Source organism: the organism of the source record quoted next, unplaced genomic scaffold (genome assembly GCF_019419815.1).
Source record: "Pyrus x bretschneideri cultivar Hongxiangsu unplaced genomic scaffold, Pyrus_bretschneideri_v1 Contig3, whole genome shotgun sequence".
In the NCBI taxonomy this organism is placed as follows: Eukaryota; Viridiplantae; Streptophyta; class Magnoliopsida; order Rosales; family Rosaceae; genus Pyrus; species Pyrus x bretschneideri.
The window spans coordinates 13,455,344-13,479,672 of record NW_025999612.1 but is presented as its reverse complement, the minus strand read 5'-3'; the positions used below and the strand labels follow the sequence as shown (position 1 = coordinate 13,479,672).

General features: G+C 36.1%; 4 protein-coding genes across 5 annotated transcripts; all 4 read left to right on the top strand.

Moving 5' to 3' along the window:
- Positions 1–617: 617 nt before the first annotated feature.
- Positions 618–4,167, top strand: LOC103946880 (glutamate decarboxylase 4). 2 transcript variants are annotated; one of them, XM_009357695.3, is made up of 6 exons: positions 618–851; positions 979–1,183; positions 2,257–2,457; positions 2,568–3,036; positions 3,338–3,390; positions 3,515–4,167. In XM_009357695.3, the coding sequence occupies exons 1-6, from the start codon at positions 763–765 to the stop codon at positions 4,013–4,015; spliced, it is 1,518 nt and encodes a 505-aa protein (XP_009355970.2). In that variant the 5' UTR covers positions 618–762; the 3' UTR covers positions 4,016–4,167. The 2 variants fall into 2 exon arrangements, with proteins under 2 accessions (XP_009355970.2, XP_048445592.1); XM_048589635.1 differs by lacking the exon at positions 618–851 and adding an exon at positions 1,536–1,645 and having other exon boundaries at positions 1,042–1,183.
- A 984-nt stretch (positions 4,168–5,151) lies between these two features.
- On the top strand, positions 5,152–8,837 carry LOC103946984 (pentatricopeptide repeat-containing protein At1g73400, mitochondrial). The gene is given in 6 exon segments (XM_048589453.1): positions 5,152–5,194; positions 6,110–6,379; positions 6,382–6,839; positions 7,431–7,605; positions 8,129–8,215; positions 8,218–8,837. Coding segments are annotated over 6 exon segments (1,653 nt in total).
- Positions 8,838–9,998: 1,161 nt separating this feature from the next.
- LOC103946881 (DNA polymerase epsilon subunit B) lies at positions 9,999–13,508 on the top strand. Its single transcript, XM_009357696.2, has 13 exons — positions 9,999–10,261; positions 10,368–10,542; positions 10,643–10,796; positions 10,896–11,027; positions 11,215–11,292; positions 11,515–11,619; positions 11,751–11,831; positions 11,931–12,061; positions 12,156–12,250; positions 12,361–12,460; positions 12,624–12,738; positions 12,847–12,957; positions 13,078–13,508. Exons 1-13 carry the CDS (start codon positions 10,093–10,095, stop codon positions 13,216–13,218), a joined length of 1,587 nt encoding a protein of 528 aa, XP_009355971.2. The 5' UTR covers positions 9,999–10,092; the 3' UTR covers positions 13,219–13,508.
- A 7,990-nt stretch (positions 13,509–21,498) lies between these two features.
- Positions 21,499–23,583, top strand: LOC103946882 (transcription factor MYB54). The gene is made up of 3 exons (XM_009357697.3): positions 21,499–22,085; positions 22,394–22,912; positions 23,120–23,583. The coding sequence occupies exons 1-3, from the start codon at positions 21,971–21,973 to the stop codon at positions 23,317–23,319; spliced, it is 834 nt and encodes a 277-aa protein (XP_009355972.2). The 5' UTR covers positions 21,499–21,970; the 3' UTR covers positions 23,320–23,583.
- The last annotated feature ends 746 nt before the right edge of the window (positions 23,584–24,329 follow it).

The window sequence follows — 24,329 nt, the reverse complement described above, 5'->3', positions numbered from 1 at the left end:
CATTTTCATTTGTGTAAAAGACGATTGATTGCATAGTTTCTGGTTTAATCCGATCCCGTTACTCCATTTCCATTACTGGACCAAATTACTTCAAAGTTCCAAATCATTTGCCATATCCTTAAAGCTAATTAGTTCATGCATTGTAATTTAGAGTTTAACTACAAATATGAATGGTTTAATACCTGGAATACTGAGAAAAACTTCAGGAAGACAGAAAGCCCCTCAAACTCACTCCAATTGTAAATACTTTTTTAAACGTGACAAATTTTTATTGAACTTGCAGTACAAGAGTTTAACCACGTATGTTTACTACAAATGCACGCGAAACCATTAATGGGTCCACATTGGGTTCACTGTCATAAAAAGAATTTAACCCAATGAATAGACTCCACGTGCGCTTGAAGACTTTCTGTCCTTTCCTACCGACCCAAAGGTGGACAGAAATCAAAACGAGCTGGGGGAGGATAGCAGATAGATGAGTCGGTAGCGACGCTTTAAAATAAAGCAGGGTAAAATGGGCAACTTGGCCAATCATTTTCAGTACGTGTCCTTAATTCTGCTTTACGTTATGCTTTATTATTCGGCTAGCCTTTCTTTTCTCGCACAAAGTTTTGAGGGAACAGTATAAAGGCAAATAATCAACTTCTCCTCAGTTCCTCCTCCACCCTCTCACTACCTGCAACTGCAAGTCTGCAACCAGGCTCCATATTTTTGTTCCCTAATTTCTTCTTCTTTCTTCCTAAAATTTAATAATTTATTAAGATGGCGATCTCAACGACATCCGGTGACCGTCTTGGAGAGCTGGTGAACTGTACCTTTGCTTCCAGATATGTGCGTAACGACCTCCCTAAGTATGTTCTTCCACTCTTTAATTCCTTAATACCCCTTTTTTTTTAATATTTATAAATACTAAGTAATTAGTGAAAAGGTACCGAGTTTTTATCAAGAATTAAGCCATGCGTACGTGTAATTGTGTAGGTTTCAGATGCCGGCGACGTCGATACCAAAGGACGCGGCGTATCAGATAATAAACGATGAGCTCATGCTGGACGGGAATCCGCGGCTGAACTTGGCGTCGTTCGTGACGACGTGGATGGAGCCCGAATGCGATCGGCTGATGATGGCTTCCATGAACAAAAACTACGTCGACATGGATGAGTACCCTGTCACCACTGAACTCCAGGTCAGCTAGTCCATCTATCATTTCTTATACTTCTACGGTAAAAATTTTGCGTTATCGGTTGTATATTGCATATGTCTTTTCTGTATATCTTTCGTCGAAAGTGAAAAATACATACAACTGGTTGCATATAGAGCCTCTCGCACGTATTTCTTCACTACTCGCTATGTAAATATTAACTATAACAAAGTTAACTTAATTTGCAAACAAATTTAGACGCCATCGAGATCTAGGCGGAAGTATTGGAGGATGCAAGTCAAACATTAGCGTTACGTATATCTATGGGTGAGAGGAAGACTGAGGATAGGATAACAATTCATTATGTATTGACAGCAACCTTCAACTTTGACTGCAGAAATTAGCGTATGGCTGCACCGTGTGCAGGCCCTGATGACTTCGTGGCTTAATATTAGAACATCCACCGAGAGTGGATTGCATGGTCCATGCTCCATAACACCAGTAACAGTATATTTTATTAGTAGTCCTTATCTTTTAAGAAATTAAACTCTTAATTTGGATGCATATGTTTGGGTTATTTCCATTTTCCAATGCACATGCACGCTATTCCATATTAGATAATGTTATGGAGATCAAAATTTTAAATCATATTTTTAAAATTAAATGATGTGTTATTAATAAAAAATAGTCACGTTAATCAACACTTATGTAATAATTCAATCATTAACAATCACATCATTTGGTTTACCAAATATGATTTAAAATTTTGATCTCCTTAGCATTACCCTTCATATATATCTTTTATTTTTTTTAATCAAAATTATTCTTGTATATTCATTGCGTCAATTGAAATTTTAAAAGATTGTTGATGCTATGTGAACAGAAAAAAAAATTTATTAGAACTTTTATTCGTAGCATAATAACTCCTCGCTCCTCGCTGTAAAACCAGCATATTCTCCAAAAGAAATATGCTTTTAAACATTACAATAATTTATAAACCTAATAATTCTAAGTTAAAAGTTGCAGGATGAGAAGATTGTTGTTATATATATTGTCCCAATTCATACTTGACATGCTTGTTAATCTTGACATTTCTTTCTATTTCTCTTTAAATGTAGAATCGGTGTGTGAATATGATCGCAAATCTGTTTAATGCTCCCATTGGAGACGGCGAAACTGCCGTTGGTGTGTCAACAGTAGGTTCTTCAGAGGCAATAATGTTGGCAGGTCTAGCTTTCAAAAGGAAGTGGCAACACAAGAGAAAACGAGAGGGAAAGCCTTCTGATAAGCCCAACATAGTCACTGGAGCTAATGTGCAGGTCAGAATTCTTTCTCTGATGACTTGCATTTACGAGCTGTATTCAATTGAGATTTAAAGGGTTATTGACACATGCCTACTGTTATTTCTCGATCAAAATATGTTTCGCAGGTTTGTTGGGAAAAATTCGCGAGGTATTTTGAAGTTGAGCTGAAGGAGGTGAAGCTTTCGGAGGGATACTATGTGATGGACCCTACGAAAGCTGTTGAGATGGTTGATGAGAATACTATCTGTGTTGCTGCTATTCTAGGCTCAACCCTAACAGGAGAGTTCGAAGACGTGAAGCTCCTTAATGATCTCCTTGCTCAAAAGAACAAGCAGACGGGATGGGATACTCCCATTCATGTCGATGCTGCCAGCGGAGGCTTTATTGCTCCGTTTCTGTATCCTGAGCTCGAGTGGGATTTCCGCTTGTCGTTAGTCAAGAGCATCAATGTGAGTGGCCACAAGTATGGCCTTGTATATGCCGGTGTTGGATGGGTTGTGTGGAGGAGTAAGGAGGACTTGCCGGACGAGCTTGTGTTTCACATCAATTACCTTGGATCTGATCAGCCCACTTTCACCCTCAACTTTTCTAAAGGTATATTGAATTATACTTTTATCTATCAATAGGTACTATGGAGTATGTACACATTTGCTCGTAAAGATTGGTTAATTAGTTTGCTTTTGGGTCGCAAAAACACTTTCTCGATATGCGCCTATTCGCTTCTTGAGGAAACATTTTCATGTGCTTCCTATGGAAGCACAGTGCTTATATCTCCGTATTCCAAGCTGAATCTTATGAGCAAAAGTGCTTACTATACAATCAGTCCCTAAAAGATCCCTTAACCTTCACCACATATTGTAATTCTTCCATCATATATATGTTGTACTGCATGCAGGTTCTAGCCAGATAATTGCTCAGTATTATCAGTTCATTCGACTAGGTTTTGAGGTAAACTTTGCTACCATTTCATGCATAAAAACCTACGTTAGCCAAAATGTTCTCCGGTTTGATTTTACACAACATGATGTTTTATTGTCTGAGTAATTTGTTACTGTTTCCCGAAATATATTAGGGTTACAAAAATGTGATGATAAACTGCATGGAGAATACAAGATTGCTGAGAGAAGGACTAGAGAAAACAGGGCGGTTTGAAATACTCTCCAAAGACATAGGAGTGCCCCTTGTGGCATTTTCTCTAAAAGACAGCAGCAAGCACACTGTGTTCGAGGTAGCCGATAGTTTGAGGAAGTTCGGATGGATAGTTCCAGCCTACACGATGCCAGCCAATGCAGAACATGTAGCTGTTCTTCGCGTGGTTATTAGGGAGGATTTCAGCAGGGGTTTGGCGGAGAGGCTCGTCTCAGACATTGACAAAGTTATGAGGGAAATAGACACACTCCCGAGCCACGTGTCTAGCAAAATCGCCCATGTCACGGCTACTGTCGACGAAGTAGTCAGCGGCAGCAAGGGGGTTGTGAAGCCTATTGTTCATAAGAGTGCGACAGAGATTGAGCAACAGGTAGTGTCGCGCTGGAAGGAGTTTGTGAATGGGAGAAAAACAGGCGTATGCTAGGCAATATTTTAAGGTGTGATCGTGTTTGGTTTCTTCAATAATTGAGGACTTATTTGATTTGCCTGTGTAATCGTAAGGACGGTACTGGCTTGTTCTCAACTTTTTCCCGACTCTGTAAAATTATGCATGTATAAGAGGATCAGCTTTCCCTCTGTGCTCTACTACTGTAGGTTTCCCAGAAACTGTGTGTTTGGAACCCACTATTCTAAGTTGGTTTTGGTATTTTTAACGAGTAATGTTAGGGAAATCAAAATTTTTAAAATAAATTTGCAAACTAAATTATGTGATTGTAGATGATTGGGTTATTAATTAAGTGTCGATTAACATGCTGGTTTCTTATTAGTGACACATCATTTGATTTACAAATTTTGTTTAAAAATTTGATCTCTCTAGCATTATCTATTTTTTATGATTAAGGACGATTAAGTGCAAACTTGTCTTTGAATGGTGAAAAGTCATGTGGTATCTGAGGCAATGTAAAAAAGAAGATATTTTGGTGAGGACGACGAAGGCTAGCGTTTATGGTAGAAGAGTATGCGAGAAGAGAGAGGGCGCTCAATCTCTCAAAACCAATTGTTGCAATCTTTCATTTTCAAATTAAAGCTTTATTTTATTTAGCAACCTTTTATTTCAAAGCTTTACTCAATAGTGTAAGTTCTCTCATCATAGTTGTGTTGTCTTTATAAGTATTCGTAATTAAATTTCTCTCTCTCCCTCTCTCTTGTAATAGTTACCAGCACTTCAATATAAGATCTCTTTTTGATTTATCATTGTTATTTTAATACAAAACACTTAAGCAATTTCTCTTTCTATTTGAATCAAGGCTTGAGCAGCTGAGCTCTTGTGATTTAATTATATACATAAGTAAAATTCTTAATAAGCAAGGCAACGAAAGAACTTAAAGTTGAGCCACTCCCACTTAATGCCACAATCTTTTGGTTAGAAGTCAATTAAAGGCAATCTCCATCACTCAAAATCTCGTCTTCCAGCGATAACTAATAGTGGCGCGCTTGAATCTCCAATTTCATATTTAAGTAAATTTCCGGCCTACCAGCAAGGCTCATGGCTAATTTAGGGAGAGAACATTTTAGCATGCCCGGTGGGATACTTATGCGGAGTTAATTAGAAGTTTGATCATGGACAATCCTAATGCTCATGACTTCGCTCAACATGCTTTTGGTGACTACGTCTTGCAGTAATTTTTCTATTTTTTCAACTTTAAAAATCAATAAAAAAATAGTTCCGAGACCTTATAAACGGTAGGATCACATCTAAAGGTCTTACAACATTTTCATTCACTCGTAGGCAAAATATTTCCTAAAACTAAACATTTCAATTTTTTTCACAACTGTGAGGTTATAACTCACATTTTCCGATGAATTTTGATGATTTTTACAAGATTCAATATAACCCAAAATTTGAGTTATTCTAGCCGCATCACACCTTTAATAAAATTAATTTAGAACATTCTTAAGATTTTCAATACCTACAAATCTCTTTGGGGGCCCACTACTAGTTTATATTCTTTTTTCTATTTTTCAATTTTAAAAATCAATAAAAAATGATTTTGGAATCTAAAAAACGTTAGAATCACATTCAAAAGTCTTGCAACAGTTTCTTTAATTCTGACGCAAAATATTTCCCTAAAGTCTTGCTTAGTGAGTGCAAAAATGAAAACGGATTCCTCTCACAGAAAACGAGACGGACTCTTTGCATACAAAATAAAAACGATTCCTCTCACAGAAAACGAGACAGATTTTTAAAGTGCAAAACAAGATGAGCTCGGTCCACAAAAAATATGACACGCAAAACTCTCTCACTGAGTCACCAAACAAGCCTGATAGACAAATAAGAGGCCTCTTCCACTGGATCCCTGTCTCCCAGCCCTAAACGCCCAGGCCTACCAAAACACACTCTCTAACTAAGCCACCGTCCAGTGCCCACTTCAAAACGCCCATCCGCTGCTGGAGAGTGAATACTCTCTGTTTTCTGCAAAACTTCCCCCCTCTCCCTCTCCCTCTCAAAAATTACTACTGGGTTTTTGTGTTTATCATTATCCAACTGACTCATTAGCTCTGGGTCTAAACCAGTGAGGCCTATATTTTATCAATTTATTGACTTTCAAGAGCCACTCATTGTCCCTCCGCACTTCTAATGCCAATTTCTTTGGATATTTGAGATCCCCGATTGAACCCACATCAAGTTTTCGAAATTACATGCTCTCTGCGTGCTCATGTTATCATTTCATGCCATTTCTAGGGACCCCTGGTTTAAGTTTTGTCAAAGTTTCGCAACCCATGGATGTTCTTGCTGGATTTAAGGTCAATGTGCGTCCTTTTTGTTCAGAAAGTGTTGTAGTCGGTCAAGTTTGGATTTTGATGGGGTTGGTGACGAAGGAAAGTTAATAGAAAATGATGTCGATAAGTTGTACAAGGCGATTATGGATAACTCTCACTCGTATTGTGATATGGAGAAAGCTCTTGATCAAGTTGGTTTACCATTGACTACTCCATTGGTTGTTCGAGTGCTTGATATATTGTCGTGCACGAGGTATAAGGTGAAGCAGTTTCGAATTGTTTGTGATTTACTGGATTATACGAAGACGCATGACAAGAATAAGGTTCCCGTTGAGGTTCTTTTAAAGATTTTGAAGCAATACACGGAAAAGCATCACACGTATCTGCAGAAATTTGCCAAGAAGAAGAGGATAAGGGCGAAGACGCAGCCGGAAATCAATGCCTTGAACCTGCTGTTGGATGCTTTGTGTAAATCTAGTCTGGTTCAGGATGCCCAAGACATGTTACGGAGGGTGAGGAAAATGTTGGTATTCACAAGAGTTTGCTAACTCAATACCAAAATAGATGTGGGTGATAAGTTTACAAACTCTATCACACCTCTCACTTTCACTCTCAATAAAATTGGACAAGGAAAGAAATAGAGAAATAGAGAAATAGAGAAAGGAGGGAAGCAACAAGCTTTCGTAAAACACTTGCACTTAGATTTATGAAAAGAGAGTTTACAAACTCAATAGCTTACAAGCTGAAATTAAATGAATGGGAAATGGGATTCGGATGGGATGATCTAAAGCTTAGCAAGATGGCCTATTTATACAAAACAGAAATTAATAAACAATGCAACAACACATGCAATGAATGGGGTGTTTAACATCTTTACACCCTTTAAAACATGCAGGAACTTTGGACAGTCTAGCACTCATATGCAGCTATCTTTCCAGCTTGCAATCAACACTCTTTCGGCTAATACATCACATGGCAGCACACTGCTGTCTTGTAATCAGCTTTCGGCTAACAGATGGAGGGAGCAATGATCTTTGTAGTTGCTGGAAACAACCTGGAAAGAAACTAACAACTTGCTTTAACCATTAACAACCTGTTTTGATTTGATTTTCCAACAGAAAAAGGTTAAGCCTGATGCTAATACATACAACAATTTGTTTTTTGGTTGATGTAGAGTTAGGAACCTGACTAGAGGAATGAGGCTGCTGGAAGAGACGATCCAAGAGGGTCATACACCTGATAATTTCACATACACTACTGCCATTGATGCCTTTTGCAAGGCAGGGATATAAGGTTGTGAATGACAATGAATGATGTATTGGCTTACTTATGTTGTAGGCCACTTGTTTATTGAGCTGTTAACAATTTAAGTAATTTGACAGTCCTAATGAAATAAAGATTATGGAGTCTTATCCTTTGCAATTGACCTAAAGAAATCTGATGGATTTCGTTAGAAAGATATAGTATCATGGTGGGACTTGAACACTTAAGTGATAGGGTTTGATTTTCACAACCAATAATAGGCCGGCTGTGATCAAATCCCAAGGGTATATAAATACTAGGTTAAGTTCCTGCTTCCATACGTTGAATTCCTCAGAATACTAAAACATATTCATATAGTAGAGGGATATTTTGGAGTATTAGAAGGAGAAGGCAACCTTGTGAACTCATCTTTTGTCATCTGGAAGAGCCATGTCTTTCGTATTCTACAGATAAGTTCAATATATTTAGTTCATCTCTATTTTATATTGATTTGATTTGTTCGTGATCCTAATATCTTGTTGTTTGATTTCAGAATATGTCTTACAAGGGATAGTTTCTGAGGCAACTTAAGTTTTTGAATTCATGCGAACGAAAGGTTCTACGCTTTCTTCTCCCACCACAAAAACTTATGCAATTATGATTGGCTGTCCAGCATGATAAACAGTGGTTGTCATCCTGATGTTTCTTCATACAAGGAGCTACTTGAAGGGATGTGTTTGGCCGGGAAGGTGGTGGAGGCTTGTAAGTTTTTGCAAGAGATGGGGAACAAAGGTTACCCTCCTGACATAGTTACATATAACTGTTTTCTCAAGGTCCTTTGTAACAATAACAAGAGAGATGAAGCACTTAGGCTTTACGGAAGGATGATAGATGGAGGTTGTATGCCTAGTGTGCAGACTTATAACATGCTGATTTCAATGTATTTTGAGATGAGTGATCCTGATGGAGCATTTGAGACTTGGCATGAGATGGATAAGAGGGGCTGCGCACAGGACACTGATACTTACTGCATGATGATTGAAGGGCTTTTTTATTGCAATAAAGTGGAAGATGCATGTTGCCTATTGGAAGACGTTGTAAACAAGGAAATGAAATTGCCTTACAGCAAGTTTGATTCGTTTGTGACGGAGCTTTCAGTGGTTGGTGGTCTTCGATCCATTCACAGGCTTTCGAGTCGTATGAGAAAGTTCTATAATCCTTCTATGGCAAGACGTTTTGCATTGAACAAGAAACGGAAGAGCACGAGTTTGAGAGAGCGCTGATGAAGTTTGTACCAATTTCCCTGATGTTTTGAGATAAAATCTTGATGCTGTACCAGGTCAGCTATGCCTTGGGCTGGAACTGGAGTGAATTTAGTTCAAACCCAACATGGAGAATTTTCTGCCAATAAGTCCCGAATGTTGTATTTTGGATTGTTTTTGCGAAGGATTACGGAAGGAGGATTAGAAGAGCTGCTAGTTGAGGGTGATGAGAAGGTGGAGAAAATGCGGTGATGAAAATTCAGAAATCAACATTGTGTTTCTGCCTTGGTTCCAATGATGATTGATATACAGGTCCGAGATGGACAACTTGCGAATGGGCAGCCGGCACCCCTCTCACAATGGAACCAGAGGTGGGTCTCGGTCATACAATAATACAAGGACGTCTCGGTCCTGTGTTGCCGGCCGGACAAGTGATCCGGCTGCTAGACACGAGATGTTCCCCAGATGGAGGTAATTACGTGAAGATTAGAATTTTTAAGCAGAGGGAAGCTAATGTTTAGCCTTTGGCCCTTGTTTGTATCTAATTTTAATGGAAATAAAAAACCCACAAAGTTATAGAGCTTGAACTATAAAACTAATCTTTTTTTTTTTTTTTTTTTTTTTTTTTTGCGGAAAGTGAATTTTTATTTATTTATTGTTGGGATTCGGACTTATATTATGTTCAAATATTGAGACGAAAATTACTACTCGCTGTCAATAATTAGTTAGTTGGAAAAACAAAACTTCAAAGGATTCGATAGAACTTCGAACACTATTCCATTGGAAAATCTCATTAAATTAAAGTTGCCAACGTTCCCAAACATATAATTTGCAACAAATAATAAAGATTAAGTAGATGATACAATTTAAATTTAAATATATGTATTATGTTGCCAGTCAGTACTACGGTCTGATTGTATTTTTTTAAATTTGGAAATAAGAGGTTTTAGGTTCGAATTTTATGAATGACTACCAAATTAGGTTGTCCATCAGGTGGTTTAATTGAACTCTCCCTCTTGTAAAAATATTGATTTACTAAAAAAATATATATATATATATATATATCATGTTTTAAAATTTAAATTTAATGCGATTGTAAACAAAACAGGGGCATAATGGGAACTTCGCGTAAGTAGATGATATATTTTCCCGCCTCATGTGGAAAAAGAGGGAAGAATGACATTTTCCCGCCCAAAACAAGCAAAAACCCCAAACGCCGCTGAAACCCCGTACCTTTAGGTTTAGCTCTTACCAATCTGAAGAGAGAGAGAGAGAAATGAGCAGCTCGGGGAGGAAGAAGGTGCAGAGGAAGTGCAAGATCAGAGGGTACACGCTTGACCCGGACGCCGTCGACGAGATCCTCTCTTTCGCGTCCAATTTCGACGACTCTGCTCCCGACGACGATGCCATCGATCTCCTCCTCGACTTCCTCGAGACCCAACCCCGTAATCCCCCCATTTTTTCTTCCAATTTTCACCTTTTCTTCATCATTTTCAATTTCCTCTTCTTCTTCCTAAACAAAAGATTGCGTCTTTTTCTTGGGGATTGCAGGAAAGGACAAGGAGACGGTGCACCGCCTCGTTACCAAACTGTCGCGTGCTGATGCAGCCGTCTACGACGGCGATGATGACGGTGGTAGTAGTACCTCTGAACCTGATTGGCACATAATTGATGCCTTCAAGGTCCCAAAGTTCCGATACGATCCCATCAAGAAAAGTTTCTACAAGTATGTTTCTTTTTGGCCAACCAATTCATTAATTCTTTGTAACGTGAATGTGTTCAACAGGCCAATGTGTTTTTCTTTTCGTTTTTCGGGTTGATTTTAGGCATACTGGGAGATTATCTATTCATGGCGAAGCATCAGCTAAATCGGCTCTGTACAAGGATAGGTTTCTCTTGCTCTCCCAGATTATCTCTCGCCAAAAGGAGTTTTCCAGACCAGCATTTGGTTCTAAATCGTCGGATTCAGGTCGCCGCGAGGTTGGTACTCACATTTTATTTCTTTGAGCAACTCTGATTGGGGTCCTTTAAGCGCCAAGGTTGAATTGAATAACTTTATATATATGATATGCTGGTCAGATATCTCCAATTCAGTCTCTGATTGGGCAAACCGGAAGGAGATGGGTGATGGGTCTGATATCTCAGTTGGAGGATGGCCATTTTTACTTGGAAGACCTTTCTTCGTCTGTGGAAATCGACTTATCGAATGCAATATCCTTTACGCACTCTAAGCATTGATAACCTCAGTGTTGATTTTATGACCCTCATTGATTCCGTGTCTTTTTGATAGAGACTCAGTTATGCCATGAGTTATGTCTATGCCTGAATCGTAAACTCCAAAGTTGAGGTTCAGTCAAATGAAAAGTGTTAAATGATCATTTTCTTTGACAATGCATACCAGATAACTGCAGGGTTTTTCGTGGAGAACACAATAGTTGTCGCAGAAGGTGAGATGCTTTTAGAGGGTGTCTTTCAGGTTAGCTAACATCCTTTGCTTCTCTACACTCTTAATAAAAACCGCACATACTTTTACTAGAATTTAGTTTTCAAAATACCAGTACTTAATATCTTGTAATTCCCAAGGTAGAACAATTTTTAGCTGCTCCTCGGAACTACTTATTCTCGCCTACTGTGAGGCTGAATTTTCATATCATAATGTGGTAATCGATTTAGCTAATCACTTATTTTGTTTGTGAAGGTGATTACTTGTGGATTTCCTCCGCTTGAGCCCAGAGACGAGTCCCTCCAATTTATTGCAGGGAATGAATTTTTTGGTAGTAGTTCTCTTACAGAAGAGGAGACTGTATCCTAAAATTGCTGTGGTCATTTGGACTTGTTCAAAATTTTGTAAACATAGCTGGTATATGATTGTTGAACTTTATAGACTAGCCAAAGGATATTGTGGATATATAGTTTCCTTTACACTTTAAACAGCTTAGACTTGCAAAGTTGGATAGGACAGTAGCTAATGACAATGTTGTCATACTATCTGACATTTGGCTCGACGATGAAGAGGTGACTAACATTCTTTTTCTTATGAAATATGCTAATGACTTGTATATTTTCGCAGAGTTTCTCAACATTACGTTGATAATTCTTTTCTTATTTGACAAGGCTATGGGAAAGCTAGAGACAGTATTCAGTGCCTTTGAGGATGAAGAATTTGTACCATGCTTATTTGTACTCATGGGGAATTTTTGCTCTCGCCCATGTAATCTTGCTTTTCATTCTTTCTCCAGTCTCAGGTCAGGAATATTTTGATAAGATTTATTTTGATACTCTGGATAGTCTTTCTTTCTCACGTCAGTATACGCAATAGTGAGCTCCCTAGACCTGCAGGTTGCAGTTTGGTAAGCTAGGGAAGATGATTGCAGCCCATCCACGGCTAGTAGAGGGTAGTTGTTTTCTATTTATCCCAGGTCCTGATGATGCAGGTATACGACGCTTGTTTTAATATGCTGCTCCAAAGATAAAGTCTTTCTTAAAAAATGTGCGTAAAGTCTAGGTACATACTTGATTAATCTCTGCTTTTTGATAATTTCAGGCCCTTCAACAGCTCTGCCCAGGAATGCTTTACCAAAATATTTAACGGAAGAGCTTCAAACTCACATTCCAAATGCCATATTTTCCAGTAATCCTTGCAGGTAAGTGTTTTCTGAGCACTGATTCTGTTGGCTACAATAAATTCCAAGACAAAAGAATTTATCTCTCACCAGGGTACCTTGTGGTTCTTGAGATACAAAGTTTCTTCTGTGCTTGTATTTTCAGTTGTCCTGCTGATCAATGACTTCCCATTCTTGAATGCAGATTAAAGTTGGGTGCCAAGGAGGTTGTATTTTTCCGTCAAGATCTGCTCTACAGAATGCGTCGTTCCTGTCTGGTTCCCCCTTGTACAGTAGAAACTGATGATCACTTTGAGCATGTAACATCTCTCCCTCTCTATCTATCTAACATTGTCAATATCTTGTTGACTAACGTGCATGATCACCAAGGAAACTTAACAGTTTCTCGATTTTTCATTTTGTCACAGCTTGTTGCCACCATAACCCATCAATGTCATCTCTGCCCACTCCCTCTTACTGTACAACCCATCATTTGGAATTACGATCACTCGCTTTACCTCTATCCAACTCCCGACACGGTAATTCTAAGATTCGATCTGGCTTTCATTTTTTTTTTTTTTTTCAGTTTTGATTTAGTTTAGGTGCTCTAAATTTTGGGAGGTCTAAGATTTCTTTTATCCTTTGATCTTGCTGTGCAGATAGTTTTAGGTGACAGAAGTGACCAGAAGGCTTTCAAATACACAGGAATCACTTGTTTTAATCCTGGTTCCTTCTCAAGTGATAGTACCTTTGTGGTATTCCGTCCCTGCACCCAGGAAGTCGAACTGTCGTCCCTGTAGTCACAATTCATCTGTCGGTTGGCGAAATTAGCACTTGGAATCAATAACACGATGTCATGTGTTTTTAAGTTTTTCACATAGCATCGCTTGATTAATTTTAGAAACTGCTGACTTGGCATGTCCACTTCATGTGAGCCGTCCCGATTTAGCGTTGGAGGTACCACTTTGTATTTACCATCATGAATCATGATGTTTTGACTGGAACATCAAAATCAGAGGTAGCAGGGTTTTACAAATAATTACATTCTTTGTGGAAATACAACGTGGCAAAGAGCTCAACATTTCAAACATGCACCTAACTTGAACATTTACTGCTGCTGTAAACTTTCATTGAATTTAGAGCTAACCGTACTCTTATGTTTTAGGTGAATTCGGAAAAGGAATATGAAGTTACATCACGAGATACTAAATTTATATGAATTTATGTTTGTTAGTTATCAAACTATTTGACCTTTCGGTAAATTGAACATGGGACATGTTTTTAGACAGTGTAGAAGCCACACTTATGCTATTATAACCAAAATGTGTGATTAGTTGTTTTGGAATACGAAAAATTGATTTCAAAACTTTATAACGCAATGTGAAAAGAAAAATTAAAACATTGTGATTGATTTTAAAAGTTACTTCAAACTTGAAAGTAAAAAAAAAACTGATGCTGTACCCTTGAGTAAACCTAAAGATTCATAATTTCCTAGTGGTAATATTTCTGTAAATGAAAGATTAGGGAGGATGTCCATTAGTCAAATTTCAACATGAAAAATGTCGGAATCATGTTGGACTTGTGAGCTTATTGCGTCAATCAACACTTCAGCCGAAAGAAATGGTATCTCTAGTGCATTTTTTACATTGAGCACTAGCCACTTATATAATTTCCAACTAATACTATGTACTAAAGTTTTCTTCAACAACAATTCTAATACAATAGTGGAAGCTCCATTTATAAACCTAATCAAGTCAAGAATTGGCCACAACTGCTCGTGTTTTTCAAACAGAAGTGTTATTGTTAGTGTTGGAATCAGGATTTTATGTGAGGAGGGTCTCACGTAAATATTAAAAATTAATAAATATAAGCAGATAATATTTACAAAACTATTAAGCAAAACATCATAATATATTTTTTCTCAATACAAGTAACCAAACAATCATTCATCTACAAATCACTCATATATTCAAGTGATATTACCATCATATTAGTTCAACTTATGATATAAAATATATTATAAAAACTTTATATAGTATTATATAAATTCATAATGTATAATAAAATACTTATACAATATTTTAAGGGAATTGTTATTGGCACTCCAAAATTCTCATTCTACACTCCAAACTTTCTATATTTGGAAAGAAAAATACACTTGTGAGGAGTGTAGAATGAGATTTTTGGAGTGCCAATAACACTTCCCTATTTTAAATATAAAAATTTGATTGCGTAAGTTGCTCTTCACAATATTGAGCAGAAAGAGATTTTACAAACCTTATACTTGTTAGTTGAATTAATTTGAAATTAGGAATTTGACAAAATATATGATTCAAGAAATGGGAAGGAGAATAGGCTGAATAGCTTAATTTGGAGTTTTGGGTCTCTGTTGCTGCTTGGCTGCTCCTAGGTAAAAAGAGAAAAAAGGTTTTCTTTTCCTATACATATTGAACGGTGGGTGGTTAATGAAGGGTTTTATAACAGAAGTGAGGATGGCCCCGGACCCATCCTCGTCCCTTCTTCTCTCCGTCCCTGGTTATTGGCCCTCTAAAAGATCATCATCTATCCATTTTTATAAAACACCAAAGAACGATATATCACATTTCAAGGAGTGCATCATCTTCTTATGAAGTGCTGGTAACAATTCTTTAGTATCATTGTCAAATATCCGCTTTTTACCTTTTAATTTATATAGTGATTCAATATTTTCTTATGATTAATCATAGTCCTATTGCTAATTTGCTATATATAGAAATGCAATTGCTTCTCAGTTGGACAACCGACAGAGTGAAGTTAGATAACTAATTAATTAAAGGTGTACAATTTGGTCCTAATTTTGGTAGCCCAGCCAGGAACTGTATTAGAAAATGCAAAGGTGCTATATAACATCAAGGTTAGTACAAGTACATATCCATTTTAAATTAGGAATGTATATATATCCTAGCTAAGCTAGCCAACAATGACATGCATGAGAGTTCACATATATGATATATCCCTGTCCTCTACCTAATAATACCCTAGAACTAACTCAAAAAAAAAGTGAATTGCACTCAACGAGCACCTGCAATTTATTTCCACAAATATAGTTATATATATATATATATATTTGGGTGTTGTGATCAGCCTGAATTAAACATAAAACCTTGTTTATATTCTAAATTAATTATTCATTGAGTCAAGACTTGTTGAAAGCTGATTCTTGACCTTGACATTTTTACAACAAACAATAAGGAAGTTTAACTGTAATATTAAAATAGCGAAAAGAAGTTATAGTAGTATAATATATATATATATATATATATATGTATATATGTATGTGGTTTGGTAGGTAGGTGTACTCTTCATTGATCGTGATTAGTGGATAGCTCGATCAAGAAACAAAAGAAATCCCTTGGAATGGTTCATAAGTTGGGTTTGGGCAGTTTTACAGATGGGAAGTTTATGTTACTTCTGGAACCAGAAACCCTAGCTTTATCCCGTCTTAGTTAGGTGAGTGTCAAATCCTTACTCCTTATGATCAGTTAAGGGGACTAATTAACGGCCTTAATCAGGATTTGGTTAAACTTTGCAGAAACGGGCTTTGAGTGAGAGAGACAGACAGAAATCTAGAATCACAGAACAAGACAAAGTTATAGAGAATGCTACCAGCTACCTACCGTATATTTATATATATGGTAAGGTGGACAAGACCACTTTGAACTGAGGTCTGTGTGCGTTAAAAGTTCTTCGCAACATTCCTTCAAAGCGGAATTTATGTATCCCATATATTTTTACCCTAAGAAGAGCAAGAATTATATCATTATTCTTACCAATCCCAACAGTTACATGGATGGTCAAGGATCATGCCTTCATTCCTTTATGTACATCTATGTATAATGTATGATACCGAGTTCGATGGATTTCATTTATAGGGTAACTTTTTTTACAGCAAGCATTAGGCTTCAAGGATTAGGATTTCTTTAAAAGTAGGTTAATTACATTTTACTATACAATACTTGTGGAACAAGAAATCCTAACTAGTTTATTTTATCACTAATGAACAAAAAGAATAAACTTCAGGGTTACAAGGGACTTTAACAATAACAAGAAATCGATATTGCTCATGATTTTATGTTAAACTCTTGTTAACGTAAAAGAGATAGAAGTTCCGGTAAGCAGCAAGTAAACAGTAATTAAACAACTCTTGGAATGAGTTTGATACCATTGCTCACTGCCATTAGAAAAGTAGGTGAAACTGGTGAACAGTGTGAAGAACTCTACAATCAATGACTTTTAATCAGTTTGGATTTTCAATTAACAAATTATATATATGGACGAATCTAGATAGCATGCATCTTCAAAATTCCTCATGGATGATCCATATATTCAAAATTTTACTCCATAAATTAATTAAGTGATCTGTCATCAATATTTAATTTGCAGCAGATATACACCATTAATTCAACAAATCTTTGTGCATATATCTGTGTGTGTGTGTGTGTGTGTGAGAGAGAGAGAGAGAGAGAGAGAGAGAGAGAGCTAGGTAGGTGATGAAGAAACAGCATGCTGAGCTACTGGTGAGATTTTCCAATGTCAAGCGCAGTGTAAGGTGGGTGAAGATGGAGGATGTGTTTCCTGGCCCTTACTTTTTTTACAAGCAATTTAGATGATCTCCTTTCTTGGGAGAATGGTTAGGCCAACGGTCATAAGAATGGCTCCTGTCCTTACAAATTAATATCAGGAAAACTAATTAGTTTCCTTGATTCTGTGCAGTTTGGATGTTGGGTCACACCAACATGCTCAATAAATTATTTTTTTTATTTATTTTTTTGAAAAATGCTAGGGAGACCATCTTTTTAGATTATATTTTGTAAACCACATGATATGGTGGTTGATGGCTCTTTAAAGAAAGACCCTTGAAACTCCTATTTTTCAAACAAAAACCCAACTAATATTTAACATTCAAATAAAACCCAAATTTCAAATAGACTATCATGTAGATAAATATATAACCAATTATTATTTACAACTTATGCCACAAAACCCTAATTATGTTAATAAATATTATTACTCACCCTAATTATGATTAGCAATTAACCCCATACGAAATTTTTACGTTTTTTTTTTCATAAATATTATTAACATATATATATATATATTAATTTACCCATATTCATAAACAATTATAGGCATATTTTTTGAATGAAAAAAGGATCCTTTGTATAATCAGTTATTTTGCATCATATAATATTGTTTGATAAAAAAAAAAGAAAAGAATCAATTAATATTCTTTTATTTTGAAAGTAAATTATTTTATACAGATTACTACATACATTAGCCATTTTGATTTGTTCTTATATGTGCGTGTCAAAAAAAATTTATCTATATTTATATTTAAGGTATAAGTAAATTAATTTTTTATAAGAATTAAACAATAGGTAAATTATATTGTAGTTATATTATGTTTCTAAAAAAAAAAGGAAAATTGAAATTCATAAACAAAAAGTAGTAGATATATTATCTTTTCAATCAAATTATATTCCTTTATTTTGTAGGTAATTTTTTTTAAAGCATTATTACATATACTGGGCACATTTTACTACTAATATATATATATATGTGTGTGCGCGCGTGCGCGCAAATATATATTAGTTTAGTAGGAATTATATATTGTAGGTGCATTATGTTTGTACAAAAAAAAAAAAAAAAGACAATAGTTAAATTAAAATTCATAAACAAAAAGTAGTAGATATATTATTTTTTAATCAACTTGCATACCTTTATTTTGTACGTAAATAATTTTACATGCATTATTACATATATTGGGCACATTTTAGTAATATACATATGTCACATCCCGGCCCGGGCCCCCATTACATCCCAGGCTCGACTCCACCGTAGCACGATATTGTCCATTTTGGGCCCCGACCATGCCCTCACGATTTTGTTTATGGGAACTCACACGAGAACTTCCTAGTGGGTCACCCATCTTGGGAATGCTCTCGCCTGAACTCGCTTAACTTCGGAGTTCCTATGGAACCCGAAGCTAGTAAGCTTCCAAAAGGCCTCATGCTAGGTAGAGATGAGAATATATATATAAGGCTTAGAGAATCCACCCCCTTGGCGATGTGCGATGTTACAATTCACCCCTTTTCGTCGGCACACTTCCTGCCAGGGATTGGCTCTGATACCAAATTGTCACATCTCGGGCTTGACTCCACCGTAGCACGATATTGTCCGCTTTGGGCCCCGACCACTCCCTCACGGTTTTGTTTCTGAGAACTCACATGAGAACTTCCCAGTAGGTCACCCATCCTGAGAACTCGCTTAACTTCGGAGTTCTTATGGAACCCGAAGCTAGTAAGATCCTAAAAGGCCTCATGCTAGGTAGAGATGAGAATATATATATATATATAAGGCTTAGAGAATCCACCCCCTGGGCGATGTGTGATGTTACAATTCACCCCTTTTCGTCGGCACACTTCCTGCCAAGGATTGGCTCTGATACCAAATTGTCATATCTCGGGCTCGACTCCACCGTAGCATGATATTGTCCGCTTTGGGCCCCGACCACTCCCTCACGGTTTTGTTTATGAGAACTCACATGAGAACTTCCCAGTAGCTCACCCACCCTGAGAATGCTCTCGCCCGAACTCGCTTAACTTTGGAGTTCCTATGGAACCCGAAGCCAGTGAGCTCCCAAAAGGCCTCGTGTTAGGTAGAGATAGGAATATACATATAAGGCTTAGAGGATCCACTTCCCTGGACGATGTGAGATGTTACAATATATATATATATATATATATATGTGTGTGTGTGTGTGTGTGTGTGTGTGTGCACGCAATTATATTTTATTATAACAAATGTAGATAAATTAATATTGAATCAAATAACATTTTTTTAATTTTGTAGGTAAATTATTTTGCATGTATTATTACATATACTGAGAATATTTTATTACTAACACATATGTCCAAATAATTTACCTATGTTTTTATGTAAATTACTCCATAGTTCCCTTTCAGTTTCCATATGGTAAGATGACAAGATTAAATTAAAATTATCTAATTTATGCAAATTTGGAAAACGATTATGAAATCTTAAGGAAAGTATAACATTAATGTTTATTTTTTTATTTTTTATTTTTGCCAGAAGCATTAACATTCAATTTGTTAAGATATATTAATATGCAATGAATTTAAACATTAATACATTTTTTTCATTAATCCCTCCCTCAAATCTGCATAGAATTAAATGTATACATTAAAATTGTAAGTAGGGATATTTTAGGCATCTGGAAAATGCAAAATGTGTAAAGTCAAACAGAATTAATGAATTTTTTTATATGGAGCCGAGTCATTGGATTTTATTCTAGTAAAAAGACTATGTCGGGTTTTATGTAAAGAAACTTGAGTTTCAAGGGCTAAAATCATATTTTCAGTTTATTTTAACAAATTAAAGAACAAATTCCAACTATCAACTAACATATCATGTCGTGTACAAAATATGGTCTAAAAAATTCTCTCTTTTAACATCTATTTTTTTTTTTTTTTTTTTTAAGTAGGGGGTCTACACCAGTATGCTCATACTTTAATTACATACATGGATATGGCTACAATCGGAGAGAGATGTCTTCCATTTCATTGGTTGTAACTCATGCAGGTTGTTAATTAGTGTACACACACACACACGCACACACATCAACTTTCATGTGTTAAGAATGACTACAAAAAATTATACCATCTATTAAATGACAATCACAACATGCAAGCGTGATTCAAACATTATTGACGTACGACACATATCTAGGGTTAAATTTAAGAAAGTGCATTCAGCCATTCACACACTAATTTTTACCTTCTATGTATGTACACATCTTTGTTAATTTTTTGTTATTGATCTTCTTTAGTTCATTCGATCTGACGGCCGAAATTTGAGAAGGATGTGTGAGAAATAAAAATGAGTGTGTGAATAACACTATCTAATAATTTAATGAAAAATACTATGGTGCCCTTCTTTTCTTAAGGGTATTGTACTCTGTGTAAGATTATATGACAACATTTATTTTTCAACGTAATATGATAATGGTGAGGTTACAAAATGATATTGTTATTACATTAATTAACAATATTGTTTGTACATCATGGATGTCTTGTTATAATATAGACATGAGATATCATATTTTGAGTGGACGCAAAATTAACCATACATTGTTATTCACTTTAGAGCTCCTAACCTTCACGTTAATGCTATTAGAACATAATGTTAAGTTCTAACATGATTCAACGTCTAATTAAACTACAAGAAACAAGGTTACATTATAATCATTACAGTTTATTGTCCAGGTGATCAATAATAACAAAGTTACAGAATGACAGTATTATTACTGCAATGATGTTGATTATTACATCGTGGACATCCTATTACACTATCAATGTAAGCTATTACACAGCTACACGGCCTGGAGATGAGAAACAAATCGAGCAGTTTGAGTTAGTTTGACTAAAAAAGAAGTAGTTATTATTATTATTTTATAATAATGATGTCCGATTCTCCACGTGCAGTTGAAGTCGTGAGGTTTGTAAGCTAAAATTGTTAGTTAGGTCTGAAAGGTGAACAAAACCTAATTCAACTTCCATATTCCTGAGTACACCACCACAGATACCAAACCAACCCTCACCTTTCTTTCTAGTCTTTAACAATAAAATTATTTAATTTCTTCTCGTAATTAGGATAAGGTTTAATTAATTGAATTAGGGTTAGCTGTATGGATACGTAATCATCTGGTCTATGCAATCAGTTACAACTTCTGTTTAGTGATACATATTTATCTTAATGTGATCATTGCTGAAATAATTTTTTTCATATACGTACAAAAATTAATAAATAAAAGAAAATGAGAGTAAGATGGCTAGGTGGGTTATAAGTAGACGTTGTAGGTTAGAAATTTGGAAAGACGTTGAAAGAGGAACCATATTTCACCCCACCAAGCAACCCATCTCTCTCTCTCTCTCTCTCTCATGTTCTCATGTCATATTTTCATCTTATAACATTATAATATAACTTGGTGGGATGATGATGATATAATTGTGGTTTTTTTTTTTTGTTAGCCAAGACGTTGCATCAATCGCAGGTGTAAGGTCTGTCCAAACTCTCCCACTCTCTAACGGAAAATACTTTTCATCTCTCTTTCCCTCTCCCTTATATAATAATCCATTTAGCTAATTCAAAGGATCTCCAAGCTCTCTAGCTTCGCTCCTCCCTTATCTATTGATCTCTCCTGCCGTACCTTAGTTATAATTGTCTCGGTTGTTATTGCCTTGCCCCCGCACTGGGCGTCGTGGTCGTCGTCTTCTTCTTCTTCTTCTTTGCTCTCTACAAATCTAGATAGTATTTGTCGATCTATTGGATCACGAAGGGAGAACATCAGGCATCCATGGTCGTTGTAGAATTAGCTCTGGCTATAGGTTGTTAGGCAGCTTTAATTCCAATTTATTAATTTGTTCTTTTTGTGTTAATTTATATATATAAAAAAAAAAAAAAACACTTGAAGATCATAAACACATAATTAAGATGTGCACTAGAGGCCATTGGAGGCCAGCTGAAGACGAGAAGCTTAGGGAGTTGGTGGAACGATATGGACCTCATAACTGGAACGCAATAGCAGAAAAGCTCCAAGGAAGATCAGGTATACTATTTCTATTCTTCTATTTCTTTTCGTTTTCTGATCGATGTGTTTGCATTTGTTGAAATTGTTGGAAACTACTTATACTAACATGCCCAAAATTATATATGCTGCAGCTAGCTAGGGCAAATATATTTGTATGCAATTAATTAAATTAATTAAAAGTTCAATTACTCAACTAATTAAGACATGCATGTGTGTGTGTGTGTGGAGAAAAGAGAGTAGTTAGTTGATTAGGGTTAATTGAACGATGTTTTTGTAATGTAAACATGTCCACGAATAATTAGTTCACAATGAATTGAATGATGCAGGAAAAAGCTGTAGGTTGAGATGGTTCAATCAGTTGGATCCAAGAATCAATAGGAACCCTTTTACAGAAGAGGAAGAAGAGCGTCTGCTAGCTTCTCACCGCATCCATGGAAATAGATGGGCTGTTATTGCAAGGCTTTTCCCTGGACGTACAGATAACGCAGTCAAGAACCATTGGCATGTCATCATGGCACGCAGGTGCAGAGAAAGATCTAGGCTTAATCACGCCAAATTAATAAGGAATACTTCTAGTATTACTGCTGCTACTACGGCTCAAACCTCGTTCATGAGTATCAATACTAACAATAATGAACCAAAATCCTCTTCAAAACAAGACCCTCCCCTGCAGATCAATTGCAATATTGGCACGTGGAACCTGGATTCATATAATTATATTGGGAAATACTACTCATGCAACGACAGAAATTATCATCAGTATCGGCCAGCTTTCACTCATGACCCTCGTCCTCTCTTTCCAAAAGAGTTCTATCCGAATACCTGCAGTGTCACAATGCACCAAGGTGATTATCCTCTAGTACCAATTAATTCTCATGACTACTCCAAGTGTTCCATGCATGCATCTTCCTAACCACAGAATATATATGCAATATATGTATATATATTTAATGATGATGCATGCCCTTATCAGTTACAATGATCATTGATCAATATTCTCATGCATGCATGCATGGTCCTAACTATATGTATTTATTATGTATATGTTGCAGATCATAATAAAGATCAGCCAATTGAGTTTTACGATTTTCTTCAAGTAAATACTGAGTCTAATGGAAGTGAAGTGATAGATAACGTAAGAAAGGATGAGGAGGAGGTGGATCAGGAAGGTACGGGACAACAGAACATAAGCAACGTAGCCGGTCTTTCTTTTATCGATTTCTTATCTGTTAATAATGGAACTTCTTCATAATATTGGTGTCTTGATGAAGATGATCAATGACATCTCAGCAGTGTAAAACTATCGGTAATGACATACAAACGGCACAACTTACCAGTTAGATGCTTGTTACTGCATCAATCCACAGAAAATCATATTTTATGAGATACTGATCGATGATCCGTATATCATATTGCAGCTTGCTAGCTAGGCATGTATTGTAGAAAGGAGGATGATGTAATGCAAGTGTTAATGTAAAATTATATTCTGAAGTAGAGAAGGTGCGCGCGTTTACCATGGTCATGGCTTTAATTTGCATGCATGATGCATCTGACATTATGTAAGTGGATATTTAGTTTGATTATTTGGTTGAAATTGAAATCTATAAATGGAACGGTGGAATGGGAGCGTATAATTCACAAGCATGTTTGTTGTGCCGTAATTTTTTGGTTATGTGTACTTCATCAATCTCCCTTCTATACACACATAAGCAATTACAAAGTATCATTTCTAGTGCATGCATGACTATATATAGTAAAGGGAGTTATGTTTTATCCTAAACAACCAACTTCTTATAAGCCTTTGTAATACTACAAGAAAATTTGTGATATGCTTGTTGCCTAGTGTTTTAAAAAAGTGTTAATCACACATCCGTTTTTATTTCTCACACATACTCTTGTTAGTTTTATGCAAGATTGCATTCCTTTCTTGTTGTGTTAACCAAATAGAAAGGAGATAGAATAGTTATACTCTTTGAGCCTTCACCCCTATTCTATCTCTATTTTAAATTTTCAGTCTCTATATTTTAGTGGATGTGTGAATCAAGTTCTAAAAGATTGCAATTTAAGGTAATCTCATTCAATAAATTTATATTTATATGAAACTTATCATATCCTAACTACCTTTGATCAATCATGTCACAACAAAGTTTGAATGGCTTAGTTATATTAATATGAAAAGGATTTGGTAGAAAAACTTGATTCTATTCTTGCTTTTTCTAAGTCATTATGACTATTGTGATTGTTTCTCAATAAGTACAAACT

Bases quoted from the DNA above. Each gene is read 5' to 3' on its own strand.
- LOC103946880 (XM_009357695.3), top strand. From the start codon at position 763: ATGGCGATCTCAACGACATCCGGTGACCGTCTTGGAGAGCTGGTGAAC. The intron at 1,184-2,256 runs GTCAGCTAGTCC...CTTTAAATGTAG, and splicing joins CTGTCACCACTGAACTCCAG to AATCGGTGTGTGAATATGAT. The intron at 3,037-3,337 runs GTATATTGAATT...TACTGCATGCAG, and splicing joins CACCCTCAACTTTTCTAAAG to GTTCTAGCCAGATAATTGCT.
- LOC103946881 (XM_009357696.2), top strand. From the start codon at position 10,093: ATGAGCAGCTCGGGGAGGAAGAAGGTGCAGAGGAAGTGCAAGATCAGA. The intron at 11,028-11,214 runs ATATCCTTTACG...GACAATGCATAC, and splicing joins AAATCGACTTATCGAATGCA to CAGATAACTGCAGGGTTTTT. The intron at 11,832-11,930 runs GTGACTAACATT...TTATTTGACAAG, and splicing joins TTTGGCTCGACGATGAAGAG to GCTATGGGAAAGCTAGAGAC.
- LOC103946882 (XM_009357697.3), top strand. From the start codon at position 21,971: ATGTGCACTAGAGGCCATTGGAGGCCAGCTGAAGACGAGAAGCTTAGG. The intron at 22,086-22,393 runs GTATACTATTTC...TGAATGATGCAG, and splicing joins AAAGCTCCAAGGAAGATCAG to GAAAAAGCTGTAGGTTGAGA. The intron at 22,913-23,119 runs GTGATTATCCTC...TATATGTTGCAG, and splicing joins CAGTGTCACAATGCACCAAG to ATCATAATAAAGATCAGCCA.